An 18,399-nucleotide genomic window follows, 5' to 3' on the forward strand; every position below is an offset into this window, starting at 1 on the left:
GAGAAGAATAAAACATTTCAACAACATATAAAGAAAATTGCTGTTCACTTTTTGGCTGATATGTAACAGTGAATAAGCAAGGAAAACAAAATGAAACTGGACACATTTTTACCATGTCTACAGGTGTACTGGTAAGTTGGCGCTTTGTCAGATAAAGCAGCCAAATACAAATCCCAGAATGCCATCTGGTGGTGTAATGGACAAAATACAGATGACCGCTAGACATTTATTAAAGCTGTTGTGTATCATTTTCTCACATTAAAATACTTACTTCTCCTATCCTATCTTAAATGTACTAAAACAGCAAAACACAAGGTTTTCACATGTTTTTCAATTAATTGCTCTGTGTTATGTATACTAAGAGTAGATCAGTGTAAGTTTTAAGATTTTTTTTCTTTATATAAACATCCTAAACTTTTTGCCAACTCAAATTTCCTCTAAATGTAACTTGTTTTGATAAAAGACACTGATTTATGTTTTTGTTTCAAGTCTTCGAGAAACATGGAGAAAACCGTCTCTAGGTTACGTATGTAACCCTAGTTCATCTTCAGGAACTCGAGCTGCGTCAAACAACGCTTTGGGGAATGCGCTTAGCGTGAGCGACTCTGAATATCGTGTGTGATCAGTCCAATGGAAGAGTGTGACGTCACAGGCAGGGTGACGTAAGCGACCAGGAAGCTATAAAAGCATGTGCCGCGCAGCTGGCGTCAGCTTCGAGTACCAGCAAGCGCCGGCAGGGGTGCCGGGTATGGCTCAGGGACGCAGCGTCTCGTTCCCTCAAGGAACTAGGGTTACATACATAACCTAGAGACGTTCATCTTCAGGAACTTGAGCTGCGTCAAACAACGCTTTGGGCAACGAGTACCAACGCCGCCAGACTACCAAACCACTGCCTAGTGTGTACCCAAAGAGCACAGCTTAGGACGAGAGGACAGAAGCGCCTCGAGTGACTGGCATGTCTAGACCATAGAATTTAACAAATGTAGAAGGCATGGACCACCCCACAGCATTGCAGATGTCCAGCATTGATACACCTGCTAGGAAGGCCTTGGAAGCCGCCATACCCCGAGTAGAGTGAGCCTTGGCTCCCGACAGCGGGGGACGACCAGAGGACTCATAGGTGGCGTTGATAGCCTCGACTATCCAACGACTAATAGTCTGCTTAGAAGCAGGAGAACCCCTCTTGGGGGGACCATAGCATACAAGCAATTGGTCAGTTTGTCTCCACAGGGCAGCTCTGTGGATGTATGCGTCCAGCGCTTGAACTGGACACATACAATTTAGCTTCGCTTGGTCGGGCTCCCGAAAGGGAGGAGGACAGAAGGCCTGCAGCACTACAGGTCGTGGTGTAACAGAGGGAACCTTAGGAACATATTCCACTCAAGGGTATATGAACACTTTGGTCATGCCAGGTGCAAACTTAAGATAAGTGGGGGCCACAGAGAGGGCCTGAAGATCACCTACTCTCCACAGAGAGGTGATAACCAACAGAAAGGCGGTTTTAAGCGTAAGATGTCTGTCTGAAATATCTTGAATGGGTTCAAACGGGGGTTTGCACATTGCCTCTAACACCACAACCATGTCCCATGGGGGAATACGGGACCGTACTGGAGGTCTCAGCCTCAGTGCACCGCGTAGGAAACGTGTAACTAGGGGGTGTCTTCCCAAAGACTGACCATCGAGAAGGGTGTGGTAGGCCGCAATGGCTGCCACGTAAACCTTCAGCGTGGAATGGGTCAACCCTGCAGAGAGCCTGGCCTGTAGAAACTCCAGAACTGTACCAACTGGGCAGTTTGCTGGGTCTAGCTGGCGGTCTCTGCACCATGAGGTGAAGAGTTTCCACCTCAGGGCGTACAGTTTTCTCATTGAGGGAGCTCTGGATTGGAGGAGGGTCTCAACAACCTTGGTTGAGAGACCAGCTGCTAATAGTTGTGCCCCCTCAGGGGCCACACCCACAGCTCCACAACTCCAGGCGAGGGTGAAGTATCGTGCCCTGCGCCTGTGAGAGTAAGTCTGTCCTGATCGGTATCTCCCATGGAGAGCCATCGAGGAGCGAGACCAGGTCTGCGAACCATACTCGGCCCGGCCAGAACGGGGCTACTAATAACAGACGGACCCCGTCCCGGCATACTCTCGCCAGAACTCCCGGGAGCAGAGCAATAGGGAGAAAAGGCGTACAGACGAAGCCTTGGCCAGGTCTGTACCATAGCGTCCAGTCCCAGAGGAGTTGGATGAAATAGAGAGAACCAAAGGGGACATTGTGATGTCTCTTGAGTCGCAAAAAGGTCTACTTGAGCCCTGCCAAACACTCTCCATATCTGCTTCACCACCTCTGGGTGAAGCCTCCATTCCCTGGGCCTTGGCCCCTGCCTTGACAGTATGTCTGCTCCCATATTTAGTTTCCCGGGAATATATACTGCTCTTAATGAGAGGAGTTTGCTCTGGGACCACACAAGGATCTGGTGCGCCAGCTTGTACAAAGGGCGCGAACGCAGACCTCCCTGTGACACGGCGACAAGGAGCTCCCAGCACCGGGCCCTGGTTCAAGAACCAAGGTTTCTTCCACATGTCTAAGGCACGGAGGCAGCGCCGTGTGACCTTGATAGTGCAAAGTTGATTGCCCCTCGGGGACAATCCCTTGGTCTTGAGCCACCACTGTAGGGGTCTCATGTACAGCAGGCCAAGAGGTATCACGTTGGACACAACAAGACCCAACAATCTCTGAAATTGTTTGACAGTAAGTGACTGGCCTTCTCTGACTCTCTCGACTGAGATGAGGATCTACTCGATACGAGCAGGGGACAAACGTGCCTGAATCGCGGAGTAATCCCATACTACGCCTAGATAGCTGGTTCTCTGAACCGGAGAAAGTACACTCTTCTTGGCGTTCAGTCTCAAACCCAGCACCCCCATATGTGCGAGAACGACATCTCGATGCCCAGCCGCAACCTGCTCTGACTGAGCTAAAATCAACCAATCATCGATATAGTTGAGAATGCGGATGCCATGCATGCGCAGGGGGACCAGAGCCGCGTCTACACATTTTGTGAACGTGCGGGGTGAGAGTGCAAGGCCGAAGGGAAGTACTCGATATTGGTAAGCTTCGCCCCCGAAAGCGAACCTCAGAAACTTCCTGTGTTGTGGAAGGATGGATATGTGGAAGTATGCATCTTTGAGATCTATTGTGGCAAACCAGTCCTCGGACCTGATCTGAGCTACAACATGCTTGATTGTGAGCATTTTGAACTTCAATCTCATAACTGAATGATTTAAGACCCTCAAGTCTATAATCGGACGCAACCCCCCATCCTTCTTTGAAACTATGAAATACCGGCTGTAAAATCCGGACTCCCTGTCTTGAGGAGGGACCACCTCGATGGCCTCCTTCTCTAATAGGGTTTTCACTTCCTGTTCCATAACCAGACACTGTGTGCAGGACCCATTAAGATACATTTGACAGTAGTTTCCATGCTGCTAAATAATCTACTAAGGGAATCAGTCCCTCGAGACTGACTTCTGGTGTAAGAGGCCCCCGCAGGGGCAGCGAGCGTCTCAGCCCCGCTACTCAAGGAATATACTGAGAACGATGCTTGCTGGGGACCGCTGCACCCTGGAACACTGGCAGGGTTGGCGGATCGGCCCCCAGAGGGCGTTGAGGCGAGACGGGCACCGTGTACTGCGGTTTGTACCGCTCTACCCCAGCAGAGGCTGCCCTCTAAACCCTGGGCTTCTGGCATCAGGGCTTCTTGGCCGAGGACTTCTTGGCTTCTATGACTGCCCTAAGATCTTGTTTAGGCTTAGAAGACCTCGGCCGGGAGCGACGCTCTGTTTTTGGGCCTCGCGATACGAGATGCCCCAAGAAAGCGATGAGGGAGGAACTTATGGAACACCGCCACTTGTTTGCGGGCCTCCTGAAACCTGTCGACGACAGAATTCATTGCGTCGCCGAACAGGCCAGTCAGCTGGATCGGGGCGTCCATAAGGCAGACCCTGTCCCGCTCTTTCATATCAGACAGGGTCAACCATAAGTGCCTCTCCGCGGCCACCATAGCTGCCATGGACCGCCCAATCGCTCGGGCTGTCTCCTTGGTGGCGCAGAGGGAGAGATCAGCGGTCCTTCTTAGCTCTGAAATATCATGGGACTTGATCTCCTCTCCCTCATCTAGCTCTTTAAGCAGGTCGGCTTGGTACGGCTGTAACACCGCCATGGTATGCAGACACGCACAAGCCTGATCTGCAGCAGCATACCCTTTGCCCACCAAAGCCGATGTTGTTCTGAGTGACTTTGAGGGCAATGCCGGGGCGTTTTTTCGGCGGGCCACTCAATGCTTTATTTGGCCACCGCGCGAGTAACCATCTCCAAGAGCTCCTCATATTGCGGCGAATGGGGTGGCGAATCCCTGTCGACAGACTCTACATCGACCTCCTCGGAGGAAGAGAGGCGGAGCGTCGATCCCTCTCCCTGGGTGGAAGGAACCGCAGAGCGTGCTTCCGACTCCAGAGATTGGGCGCCGGATCTGGTGGAAGTGGAAGGAGATAGGGACTGGCCCGTCTCCATTCCCTCCACCAAATCCACTTGCGGACCCCACGAGTGCAGCCGCCGTTCTGCCTCGGCAGAAGCGGGACCAGCACCGCGGGGAACGCTGGCGAAGGCCCCCTTCTCGAAGAGGCCCCTCCAGGAACGAAGCAGCCGCACCGACATTCGATCACAGTGCGGACAGTCGGCCCCTCGAGAGCCGACTCAGCGTGCTTCGCTCCCAGGCAAACCATGCATAAGCTGTGTGTATCCCCACGCGTTATATATCGTGGGCAGGGAGGAACATACAACCTATAACGTGATTTGGAATCGCCTTCACTATGTTTTGATTTCGCCTTGCTCTTCGGCATGACTTGGAGCTCTAACTGGACAGACAACAGTAAATAAGACTCACAAGACAAACAAGTGACATTCACACACAGAGCGCTTGCTGAAAGACGCGAAGCTGACGCCAGTTGCGCGGCACGTGCTTTTATAGCTTCCTGGACGCTTACGTCACCCCGCCTGTGACGTCACGCTCATCCATTGGACTGATTACACACGATATTCAGAGTCGCTCACGCTAAGCGTGTTCCCCAAAGCGTTGTTTGACGCAGCTCGAGTTCCTGAAGAGGAACTACTCCCTGTCATGGCCACACTGTTGTTTTTGTGTTTTCAGTCATCGTTGCGTCTGGCAGGCTGACATGAGTGGCCTTTCCATCCTTCCCTTTAGGCCTTAAAACATTGCTATGAAATTTGTAAGATATTTTTAAGACATCTGTAGGAAACTTTACTAAATGTGTACATTTGGAAAGTTGTGGAAACACTGCAAATGTGACAAGTTCCATTGTCCAATCTTATAGTCACATGTTCCCACTGCTATAAAATCCTGCAGATAATCAAAAGAACATTTGTATTAAATATCTGAACTTTTATTTAACATTGTAGTACCAAACCCATCAGTCAAAATTCTTTCCATTTTCTATTATCAGGACGTCTTTGAAATGCCACTGTCTCCATCTGCTGGTCAGTTTTTATGAATACAACAACTGATACATAACACAGAAAAGTTCAAACACAAACAGAAATATACATACAATACAACAATAATGATAGAGAAAGCAACCGCACTAGACTGATTGTTTCTTGAAGTACAGTAAGCCTAAATGAACCTGCTTTACAGCACGTTCTCACAACAACACTCGTTCTCTTTCTCACAGCACTTCAACGGAGCGTGCACGAGAGTCAAGCGCGTTCTAGATCCCCAAGGAAAACTAAGCTGTGATGAATGGCGTGTTTCTGTTGCTTACACAATGTTATCTTAGAGCTTCAGAAGACTTCACGAGGTGCATGGACCACTTTTTGTATTGTGGTGATTTTGGTCATTTTGGAGCTTGACAGCGACAGTTTTTTTTAAGTGGCTAAGTTATACATTCGAATAAGGGTTTTTTAAATAATGGTGGAGAGAAAATGTATTTATTTATTTATTTATATTTTGAAGGGCCCCACCGCTCTTAGACGCGGTCTTGTGCGTAGGCTACGTTAACGAACTTTGTGTTCTGAATTATAATTTTTTTACAGATCGTTTTATTTATTTATTAGTGGTGCTTGTGGCAACCACACGTTCAACAGACACAAACGTTTGTTTTAGAGAGAATTAGCTACAGTGTGTTTCCTACAGAGGGCACATGCGCATAACATCTTTGAATGTGCTCATTGCAAAGTTATTCTGATATATTATTTATCCATAGGAAAAATGTTTTTTCTTAGTTTAAAAGGCATTTATTACAAGCCGGCCTCTCTCTCTCTCTCTCTCTCTCTCCCAGACACATTAAATCTTTATAGAAAATAACCAGAGGACCTTTAAACTTTACAGCCTTGTTCATAGCGACCTGCTATTCAAATATCTTTACAGTTATCTTTATGAGCCTTTAATCAGATCTACTCAAAATCCTCACTGATTGCTTTTATAATACAATAGAAAAAAATTAAATAAGGATTGTACATATATTCCACAATGATGTGTGGATTTAAATATACTGTATAGGCCTATAATTTATCCATTTATTTCTCTGTGACATTTTTGTGAGGCTAACAGTCAGACTTGAAAGTTGCACCAAGCTTACATTTATTTGATGAATAGCCTACAGTAAAACGGAAATATTATTGCAGTATTAAACAACTTTTTTTTTCTTTTTAATTTATTTTAAACAGTAGCCTATTTATTGGTGTGTTTGGAAAAGCTGAATTTTAGTGTTTAGTGTTACATGATCCTTCAGAAATCATTCAAACATACTGATTTGATGCTCAAATACGTTTCTAATTATTATCAATGTTGAACACTTTTTTAATAATTTTGAGGAAACTGTGATGCATTTTTTTTGTAGGATTCACTGATAAATAAGAAAGTTCTTATAATGTAAGAATAATGTAACAATTGTAACAGTTACTTTTTTCCATGTAAAAGTCTTTACTGTACCTTTTGACCATGTTATGCGTCCTTCCTGAATAATAATAATAATAATAATAATAATAAAATCTAAAAAAAAAACAAATCCAAACATTTTTTCTTATTTTAGAAATATTTATTTTTATCCTAATTTCCCCACTTATATTTACTCAAAATATAATTATCTTTAATATTACTTTCCTTACTATTATTTGTTTGATTGGAGACTAACTTGTCCACTGTGTTTGTCTGACCGCCAGGAGTCCGTTAGATGCTGAAATGGCTCCGCCCGTTACAGAAAGAAGTGGGTGCTGCACTGAAGGGGCCACAAGTAGGCTATACTAATTAGGGCACATGTAGCTACCACAGCCTGAAATATAACTTGAGGAAAGACACTACATTGTATCTATACCGAAGACAAAACTTTTTCTCGGTCAGTTGCTTCCGTTCGTTTGCTTGCAGGGTTCGTTTATATATTAACAGTTTAGGAGTGTGTCGATTATGTGTGTAAACCACATAATCTGATGCATGTGTTGGGTCTCATCATGTGGCACATCGACCCGCCCGGTTCGGAGTTTCTTTGTCATGAAGTAGAACATTAACTCGAGAAGGTTAAACAGCTTTAACAGCAGCGTGAGGCGGATGAGTGTTCACTCTCTGTGCAGGGACGGCCTTGAACGCGTGCAGGAATCCAACCCAATAACAGATGTTGAGCGTCCAAATACACACTTGGATTCACTGAAGACATGGGGAAAATAAAGGGTAACGAGGACTGTTTTAATAATGTTTTCGATGTGACATCTGTAAAAAAAAAAAAAAGGACTTGTGTTGTTGTAAATTGGCGTGAACTGAGAATTTTTGCAACTTTTAGGGTCTAAAATTGTTGTAAAGGTTAATGTTTTTCGTGGAAACCAACTTTGCGAATTTATATATCACGTATTTGAGAATGCCAATGCGAAAATATGATGCATTGCCAAAAAAATCGATGACAGGAATGAAGAACGCATGCAGTGGAAATGTGTGCGACTTAATGGGGCTTTATCAACTGCATGCTACCTCAACAAATAAAAACTGCACTGCAGGATCTGGCCTTTTTGTTTCTGTTGGTTATAGGATAAAACTTTTAAAAGCTGATCAACATCATGCTTGATTTTATATCAGATTTCAAATTTCACACTTTACCCAATTGTTTCATTGTCTTTTCTGCTTTAGACAAAGATGTTGATGCAGAGAATCATGGAAAAGGACCACGCTCTCCTGTAAGTTTTCAACTTTTATTAGTATTATTAGCCTATTTATTTCAGAAAATTCAGGTAGACAGGAAATACAGGTATTTGATGGTATCTAAAGCCAATGCAAAGGAATTCAACATGGGAGCATTTTTGTCACATTCTGTGATATTTTTGCCTTGATTCCTGGTTAATTTTTGACATGGACTATCATATAAAATAAAAGATTTATGCTATGATCAGGATATTGTTAATTATCTATTGGTTTATTTCAGTGTAAATGTGACAAGCCTGTTTGTAGTCAAATGCTTCTTGCTTGCTTTCAGAAATTATGTGCCACTAACTACCCAGTTAGCATTGCCTTCATTGTGGTCAACGAGTTCTGTGAAAGATTCTCTTACTATGGAATGAAAGGTAATTAAATTGAAAATTGTTTGCAAAAATGTTGTTGTTTTTTTTTTTGCACATTTAAAGAAAATCTCTGTAATATCACTTTTCAAATATATTAATGTATTGGATGCATCTCATTTATACAGCGGTGCTCACACTTTACTTCATCCACTACCTGAACTGGGACAAGAATCTTTCTACAGCTGTGTACCACGCTTTCTCAAGCCTGTGTTACTTCACTCCGCTTCTGGGGGCCGTGATAGCTGACTCATGGTTGGGGAAGTTCAAGTAAGTCACGTAGTGCTGTATAACAGAAACAGCCTAACTCAGAATCCTATCATATCTGATTTGTAACCATGGTAAGTTTACATAAGATTTGAAAAAGTTCTATTTCTTAAGAATTCGGATACGTTTCTGTAATACAGCCTCCAGTGTTGTATTTAATACTTAATGTCTGTAATTAATAGCTGAATTATAGGAAAGTTGATTTGTAAATAAACTTTTTTTCTGTTCACAGAACCATCATCTATCTGTCTATAGTCTATGTGATTGGCCATGTGATCAAGTCCGTCGGTGCCATTCCTGATGTGGGGGACAGCACTCTTCATATGTAAGCTTCTTTTGATGCCAGCAAATGTGTGTAGCACACTGCTGTGAGACCGCACAGTAAATCTGTTTCAAGTTTCAAGAGAAGTAAATATTTAGTTTCTTGAAGAGAAAAAAAGGAAAAATAGCATTTTGTTCTTTCCTTGTAGAGCTTTGTCAATGCTTGGTCTGGTCCTCATAGCTGTTGGGACAGGGGGGATCAAACCATGTGTTGCAGCATTTGGTGGTGACCAGTTTGATGAAGAGAATGTAAGTCACAATATAAAATGATTTCAGTTACAGTGGCCCCATTTATACCTGTCAAAATCCATACATTTCAAAATTTGCTAATTTCATATTTCAAAAAAGTCAAGCAACTTTTTTTTAAAGCACAGTCAAATCTGAGATTGAGCCAAATTGGTGTATAGTAAATAATGGAAAAAAATTACATTACCTAATATAAAATAACAAGTAATACACTGGTTAGACATTCAAAATATTCAGTGTTTTTTATGCTATCAATATTATTATTATTTTTTTCTAAAATTGTGATTTTGTTTTATGAGTATACATTTTTAGGAATGCATCTTCACTATATCAAACCTCTTTTAACCCTTTTGTATTCAGACAGAAGAGAGGACAAAATTCTTCTCCATCTTTTACATGTCAATCAATGCTGGAAGTGTCCTGTCCACCATTGTCACGCCAATACTAAGAGGTTAGCCTCAAGATAAGCTTCACTGATAAAGCTACAATTTATCTTTTAAAGAAGTATACAGTGGTCATAAAGTGTGATTATCATGCCAATTAGAGAAACCTTAGTTCATCATTACTCTAAAACTCAACAGGTGATGTGAAGTGCTTTGGAGGAGACTGCTACGCCTTGGCCTTTGGCGTTCCTGCGGTTTTAATGGTCATTGCCTTAGGTGAGGTTCCTCTCAATTCTGGAAGTTTGAGGTGGAAAAATGGAAGGAATTTGGGAATAATTGATAATCCAATGGGGATTGTATTTGTGAAACCAACTTTTCTCTGTAGGAATGTAACTTTAGCATGTATATTTAACTCCTAGCGATTTATTCGGAAATCCCAGTATGTTATGATAACACGTTAGCTAACCCCATTCACTGTACTATGAATCCTGAATGGAAAAACAAACGATTATGCCTGGAAACTGGATGAACCATATACACATACAGTGGATCCATAAAGTATTTGGAGAGATTTGGACACATTGTTAATTATTGTCTTTGCATTTGCATATATATAGCGGCAAGGACTGCATTTTAAAATTAAGAAATAATAGAAATATTTTTTTGCAAAAACATTATAGCATACATATTTGATTATTATTGCACTTTGGAGAAGAGCATACTATTTCTACATCACTGCTAGGGTCCCTTTATCTACCTTACTTTAATTTTAGGCATGTTGTTAACTTTGCACCTATTCTTGTAGTGGTATTTATCTCTGGAAGTGGGCTATATAAGAAAAGTCCTCCAGAAGGAAATGTCCTGGTGCGTGTTTGCAAATGTATTGGGGTAAGTAAATCTTGTCAACAGCTCAACAGATTTCTTTAATATTTTACTGAAGAGTCTGGAGGATGAAAAGAAGGCTAACGGTCATTTTTTACTCTGTTTTTACAAGTTTGCTATACAAAATCGATGGAGGAATTCCAAGAAGAGCCCAAAAAAGAGTCACTGGCTGGATTGGGCAGAAGAGAAGTACCCAGTATGTTTCAGTTGCTGTACAAACCAAATCAAGTTGAAATCATGTGTTGCTCATCTTGTTAAATCATGAGTCTGTTGTTTTTACAGAAGCGGCTCATTCAGGAAATTAAAATGGTGTTCAGGGTGCTGGTTCTCTATATTCCATTGCCTATGTTTTGGGCTCTCTTTGACCAGCAGGTAAAAGGTTATATTCAGTTGATATCCTTTGTATTCACTGACACTCAAATTGTAGTCGCAGTATTTCTCTTAAAGGGACAGTACATCCACAAATGCAAATGTATTGATTCCTCATGTCCATCATGAATTCCTTTAATATCAGAAATTATGTCTGCTGGACATAATGTAAGGAACCGGTTCAAGGATCAGAGTAGGGCTGTACAATTAATCAATAATTAAACAATAACTTCTAATCACGATTACAATTACGGATGCCACAATTATGTAAAAGTTCAGAGACTCAATTCATTGTTCAGAATCCACTTATGTTATTCTGCATGCTTAAGTTTGTTTTTTATTGTTTTAATTTGTTTTAGCATAACATTATAATAATACCATGCATATTTTTTACTTTTTTATTTAAAGAAGAAACCAATCCAATGAATAGTTGACTTTTAAGGCTTAATACTATAGAAAAGCAATTAAAGTTTTTCAGTTAGTGTTTTCATATTTTTTATTTTCATATAAAAATATGGCATGCAGTTGCTTCAAACAATGGTATAAACAATTCAGTGTAAATTGTAATTAATAATTACAATTTCAAGGGAATAATCATCAATAATAATAATAATTTTTGTCAAAATTGTGCATCCCTAGATCAGAGAATTATCAAATGAGAACAAAAATGAGTTTATTAAGAATACCTCTCTTTGTTCTATTCCAGGGTTCACGCTGGACTCTTCAAGCCACTCGAATGAACATGGATTTTGTGAGTTCTTTCTTGAATTACCTTCAGCAGAAATACATTAATATTTTATTGAAATCAAGTTGTCACGCCCCATTTCATAATATTATTTTGGTACAAGTAATTGAGCAATATGGCAAGTGAAGTAAGATAACATGATGTCCTTGGAAGTGATCTGATCACATTTTTTGATAACAATATAAAGGCTTTGACATCGTTACTATTGAATCCAAAGGTTATAAATATCTAACTTTTTATTGCAGCATTTTTTGTAGAAATTCATATGAAATTGAAGATTACCATAAGATAATTTACTTCTGAAAGATGACAGCAAAATGTTCACGTTTCCTCTTTTAGCTAAAAATCTGAATAATGAGTTCCTAATTTGTTTTACAGGGTGGAGGCTTCATACTAAAGCCTGATCAAATGCAGGTGAGACGAACAGAATGATCGCCATATAGAGACATACATACTTACACTACTTACATTAGGTGTTCATAACTGCATTTTTTATTATTTCGTTATATAAATTATATAATTTTTGTTTAAAGACTGGCATAAAGAGTTAATTTATTTTAATAAAATAAAAATATACATTACCAATCATTTAAATCTTTTTTTTTTTCAGAATTTTCTATCTTGCTTGATTTTTCATAATTTAACACTCTTTAATTTAATCTTTTAAAAAATAACAAATCCCTTATTTCTTATAGCCTACTGAACACTTAGCTTTGTATATACAAAATAAATCATTAGATTTATTATTGATTATATTTACTGAAATGATACCTAAATACATGGTTAAAGGTTATACAGGTTCATTTGACAAAAAGGGTTTACTGACGCTCTAAATTTGCTGCCTGCTGCTCTGTTGTACTGTCATACAAAAATTACCAGTCAGTTTATGACAGGTTGTAAAAACCTAAGCAACAAAATTTGATTATCACCTTTATAATCAATGTATTTTCTGCATGTTATGGTTATAGTGTCATTTAGTGGGTGTGTGTTTCTATGTTGTTAAGATGCTGAATGCTTTGCTGATCCTGGTGTTTATTCCGATTTTTGACATGGGCATATACCCGCTGATAGGACTATGCCGGATCAAACTCACGTGAGTGTTATGTAAATGCACAATCACACACACACACACACACACACACATATATATATATATATATATATATATATATATATATATATTTCAGTCTTTTCAATACCTGTCTATCTTCAAATACCAATCTACATACATACACACTCTGAAGTACTGCCATAAAGAGATGTTGTACACACAATAATAAATTACAAATAATGAACAATTATAAACAAAATAATGCTTACAGTAATGCATTTTCAATGAACGTCTATGGGGCAAAACATTAGACCAGGTTAAAATGTTATTGTATAACCATAAGGCATAAAGATTATTTATATTAACATGACACTCGTTTGATTACTTATTAACCTTGTCTGTGTCAAGTTATCCAATTTGTCTTGTTCATTTTCAGTCCACTAAGGAAGATGGCTGCAGGCATGATCCTTGCTGCGCTTGCATTCTGTGCTGCAACTGTCGTAGAAATCAACGTCATTGTATGTACATTTTCAAAAATAGATTATATTGCATCTAAAGATCTCCTGTGGATCCAATAAAAGCAGTCATTTAAAGCTTGTCAACATGAACTGAAAGTTACATTTCATCTCTCTGGCCAGAAAACTGTTGTGGAGCCTTCTCCTGCCAAACAAAGCCTTGTTCAGGTTTATAATCTCATGGATTCAGATGTCACCGTGCAGTTTCAAGGACACACTGTCTTCTCAAATCCACTTAAACCAAATGAGGTACATCATTACAGAAAACGCGAGTGCATTTAATTGCATCCATACTTATCATACTTATAAATAATGTATTCTTCTGTGTAAATTACCATAATACACTTTTTTCCAAAAGTTTGGTTAAATTAATACTTATATTCATCAAGAATGCATTAAATTGATCAAAATTCACAGATGAGATCAAAGAATCCTGATCCTGAATATATCAATATCACTTGACATTACCCAGGACTTAAGAGTAAATATGATTTTATATTGTTGCAACTGTGAATTCTGATCAGATGAGCTGTGATTGAAGACATTCTTGTCATGCAGGATCCTTCGGGATACACAAGTCTTCCACTTACTGGCCAATCCCAGCTCTACACAGTCACTGTCATTCACAATAGAGCCGAATCCAAGTGTGAACTCACGTTCACAGAACGGACTGCCTACAGTCTCTTCCTGCACACTGCACAAACTGGTGACATTGTGTGCAAATTGGTGAGTACCTGGATGTGAAATTTTATTTCAGATTTCATCAGCAAAGATTATACCAGGATATACACTATTTGAAAGATTTGAATCATTATTAAATTAAATACAGGTGAAAGATCACATCACCAAGTCTGAAACCGGGGATGCATATCTAAGGTAAATTACTACTAGCAGAACATTGTTTTATATTGTTTCAAGTTACTGTTTAACAGCTCTATTCAACTTGACTGTTTTGCTGCAATTATCAATACCTTCAAGCTAACCTTTAACAAAACAACTGCCATTATCTGAAATCGTTTTCAGTACTCTTTTGTCTTTTGCAGGTTTATCAATACCCACACAGAGAATATCAACATAACCGTTGGCACTGATGAATTTTATGCAGCTGCTAATTATGGGATTTCTCAAAATATTAGTTTACCAAGGGGAGAGTGAGTATTTTAGGTCTTCATCAGTTTCATTATCCATATAGTTTCAAATCACAGTTTTTCACTTCATTTACTCTTCTTTCAGATACAATGGAGTTGTTTGCAAAACAAACTCCAACCAATATCACATCGACCTGGGACTTCTTGATTTTGGTGCCTTTTACACTGTCATACTCTCAAAGGTACATGATAGAGTTCAGTTTCTAGTTAATGTTTTTACCGCAACTTTTACTGTACTGCAAAGTTTAAGATATAGTTTACTGTGTAATGTACTTTGTAAGTGCTGAACTCAATGAGAACATGGCTGAAGTTTTTACAGGCCATTTTTGCTGGTCTATGAGATTTTCACTTACAAAATATTTACTTCATGCAGCATTCAGTTTTATAGCCAGTTGAAATGTTTTAGTACCAAGTCCACTTGCATCAAATAGATAGTAATGACTTTAAGCACTCACTTGTCACTTGTTAACTACCTTTTTCTAAAGAATTGAATTATTTTATTCATAAAGGATGCATTAAATTGATCAAAGGGGACAGTAAAGGCTTTTATACATGCTGTTTTTTATTTTTATTTCAATTCATCAAAGATTCTCTTCTCACAAAAATACCTTTTCAACATCAAAAAATAAAAAAATCTTGCCAACCCCAAACATTTAAACAATATTGTATTTCAACACAACAATCAAAAATTTGACTGCTTTTATGGATCAATTTCTTGACGCTCATATGGTTCTATTCCGCAGAAAAGCGACAGTCTAACAATCGTGAAGATGGAGGATATCCAAGCCAACAACATTCACATCACTTGGCAAATTCCACAGTACGTCTTCCTCACTGCGGGAGAAGTCATGTTCTCCATCACTGGTTTGGAGTTCTCCTACTCACAGGTAAGTCAAGATGCCTTGTAATTTAAACTTGTGTCCATAAATTTCTCATTCTTATGCTATTGTGTACAGGCACCGGCAAGCATGAAGTCTGTTCTCCAGGCTGGATGGCTTATGACGGTGGCATTTGGGAATGTCATTGTACTGATCGTGGCAGAGGGGGCTGGGATGGAACAGGTAGGCAGTGGGCTTACTTCTAAAAACCTGAATGGTTTAAATGCAGAGATCCTGTACTGACAAACTGTTTTTAAATCTACAGTGGACAGAGTTCATCCTTTTTGCTGGGCTTTTGGTGGCTGTCAGCATCATCTTCTCCATCATGGCCTATTTTTATACTTATGTGGATCCAGACCAGCTGGACAAGACTTTCAGAGAGGACACAGATGATGAGAAAGTAAAAAGTTCTGATAGTAAGATAAAGGAGACGGTTTCCTTGACTGACATGCCAAAGCAAACCAAGATGTAGCAAAATGACAGGGTTTTGTTATGAACTATTCAGATCCATTAATTGCCAATAAGCTTATCCACTTCTTTCACATCAGACTGTTTACCGGTAATTTATTTTGGAACCTTTTTGTGACATGATGCTGAGCTCTACTGCTCAGGGATCATTTTTTAACTGAATTAAGAGAAATTTGCTTCGCTGAAGGAATTCTTAATCTAATGCTCTTTAGATGGTACCTTACAGTACCTGAACAGTTATAAAATGTAATTAATGTGATGAACACTACTTTTCAAAAGTTTGAGGTCTGTAAGATTTTTGTTTTTGAAGTCTCTAATGCTGAAGTTAGGCTGTATTTATTTGATCAAAAATACAGGAAAAACAAATTACTATAGATTTTAAAATATAATTTGTTATGCCTGCAATGGCCAAGCTGAAGATTTAGCAGCTATTACTCCAGAATAAAATAATTACTTGAATTAAAAAATCTTACTGACCCCAAAATGTGTATGTGTATAAATTTCAATATCATTGTCTAATGCCGTTTGCACAATTTTAAGCTCACATTTGTACATAATGTGTATCAGTCTTGCACGATTCAAATTCGTTATCATAGGACCTCTGTAATTTCATGTACTAATTTGAACAGGATTGGTAACTAGTCTGTTGTCATGTGTATGTGTGGGTCATGTGATGTAATTATAATATAATGCATATAATTACACCAGATAAGATTGCCGCACGATTTGCCACCAACAGCTATTTTACCTAACAATTTGAACAATAATTATGAGGAAAAAAACAAGATTAAATTTGGCTTTAAGTTATTTGAAGTTAATTAAGAAAATGTTGTGAAAAAAATGTATACTACAATCACAGACATTCCTCTCCGAAGGGTTTAGATTTATACACCCGATTTGACTGATAAATAATTTTCTTTGTGTTTTACATCAGTTATTTTGGGTCTGAAAAACATGAGTATTAAACATTGTTGAAAACCGATGTGTACAAAAAAGACTACTGGTTTCAATTAATAATTAGTATGCAATCTTTTATTTATGAAAATACTGTTCATCTGGAACAAGTTAAGAATGAAGTTCTCTTTGTTGGAACATGATTAGCCTTGTAACTTGAGTGATGACATCAGGGTGTATCAGGAACTGGAGCATGTCATTGGTGGAAATGTGCCAACCAGCTCCTCCTCCTGAGGTTCCTGGACTTTCTGCTTCCTGATGTGCACACTGACCCGATCTTTGAAGTTCATTGACACTTCTTGATTCATCTTCACCTTGGGTTGTACTCTGACATCGTTACAAGTCATTGTACCTGTAACAAGACGTGTCCTTTGGACAGTTGCAGTTGGGTTTGTGAGCCAAATTAACAGGAATGAGATGAGGTCAACCTAGTTCTCATACAAATCTATCATATGGCTTCAGAAGACCCGTAGGCAAAAAGAAATAATATCACAGTCTGCAGAGATACTTCAAAATGTCTCCTTTTTGTAGTGAAGAAAATAACAGCATGTGTGTTTGAAATTAAATGGGGGTGAGTAAATATGACATTTTCATTCATTACATCAATATTCTCATATGCTACTCATATAAAAAATGTATTCCAGATAGCAAGCAGATTATTTAGGAAATGGGCCACTGACATGAGTCACTGCATAACATATTGTTCTGATATTTTCATATTCCTCAGAATAGAAAGTGTATATACTGGAGGGGGGGGAAAGCACCATTTTCCCAGTAGACACATGGCATTAAGTGTCTTAAATTTTTTTTATAGTATTATAAATTTACTTTTTGTGAGATCAGATCTACATGGAATATTTATACTTTTTAAAACTGATTTGTCATTCTGCATAAACTACAAAAACCTGGCAAGGGGGAAAAGAAGGAACAAAAACAAAATAAAATGGCACCCAGTTCACCAAAAATATACACTAACAATCCAAATTTGGGGTCTGTAAGGCTTTTTTATTATTTTGAAGAAGCCTAATATGTTCACCAAGGCTTGCTTGCTTTTAAAAAAAAAACATTAATATTATGAAATATAATCGTATTTAAGATGTAATTTATTCCTGCTGGCTGATTTTGAGCAGTCATTTACTCCAGTCTTCAGTGTCACGATCTATCAGAAATCATTCTAATATGCTGGTTGTACTTAAGAAACATTTCTTAGTGGTTGATATTTTTGTGGAAACTACTTGGAAATATTTTCAGGATTCTGAGGAATAAATAGCATTCATTTTAAATAGATTTTTTGTAACATTATAAATCTTTACTGTGATTTCATTCATCCTTGCTAAGTAAAAGTATTAATTTGTTTCACACAAAAACTACAGTGCATTCATTTACATTTAAATCTATAATCCTGATGTTTGAAAAAAGAGACGACTGAATAAACTGGCACCCTCTGTAGAACAAAAAGGAACATATCTTATTAAATTAAAGACAATTTTTTTCGATACCTAGTTTTGGTGTGAAACTTGGTTATGCAGAACATTCTTGGCTTTACAGACAAATCAAATTATTCTTTTCT

General features: G+C 39.0%; 1 protein-coding gene across 1 annotated transcript; it reads left to right on the top strand.

The window, feature by feature from the left end:
- Positions 1-7,321: 7,321 nt before the first annotated feature.
- LOC132153081 (solute carrier family 15 member 2-like) lies at positions 7,322-16,682 on the top strand. Its single transcript, XM_059562265.1, has 23 exons — positions 7,322-7,727; positions 8,184-8,224; positions 8,521-8,608; positions 8,731-8,872; positions 9,102-9,194; positions 9,340-9,439; positions 9,797-9,887; positions 10,018-10,095; positions 10,625-10,707; positions 10,814-10,897; positions 10,984-11,073; positions 11,777-11,821; positions 12,194-12,229; positions 12,820-12,908; positions 13,303-13,384; positions 13,505-13,630; positions 13,940-14,107; positions 14,211-14,257; positions 14,425-14,532; positions 14,615-14,711; positions 15,273-15,416; positions 15,486-15,590; positions 15,673-16,682. Exons 1-23 carry the CDS (start codon positions 7,712-7,714, stop codon positions 15,877-15,879), a joined length of 2,160 nt encoding a protein of 719 aa, XP_059418248.1. The 5' UTR covers positions 7,322-7,711; the 3' UTR covers positions 15,880-16,682.
- The last annotated feature ends 1,717 nt before the right edge of the window (positions 16,683-18,399 follow it).

The sequence above is a fragment of the Carassius carassius genome, chromosome 11 (assembly GCF_963082965.1).
Source record: "Carassius carassius chromosome 11, fCarCar2.1, whole genome shotgun sequence".
Lineage (NCBI taxonomy): Eukaryota > Metazoa > Chordata > Actinopteri > Cypriniformes > Cyprinidae > Carassius > Carassius carassius.

Bases quoted from the DNA above. Each gene is read 5' to 3' on its own strand.
- LOC132153081 (XM_059562265.1), top strand. The intron at 10,898-10,983 runs GTATGTTTCAGT...TTGTTTTTACAG, and splicing joins GGGCAGAAGAGAAGTACCCA to AAGCGGCTCATTCAGGAAAT. The intron at 11,822-12,193 runs GTGAGTTCTTTC...TTTGTTTTACAG, and splicing joins CTCGAATGAACATGGATTTT to GGTGGAGGCTTCATACTAAA.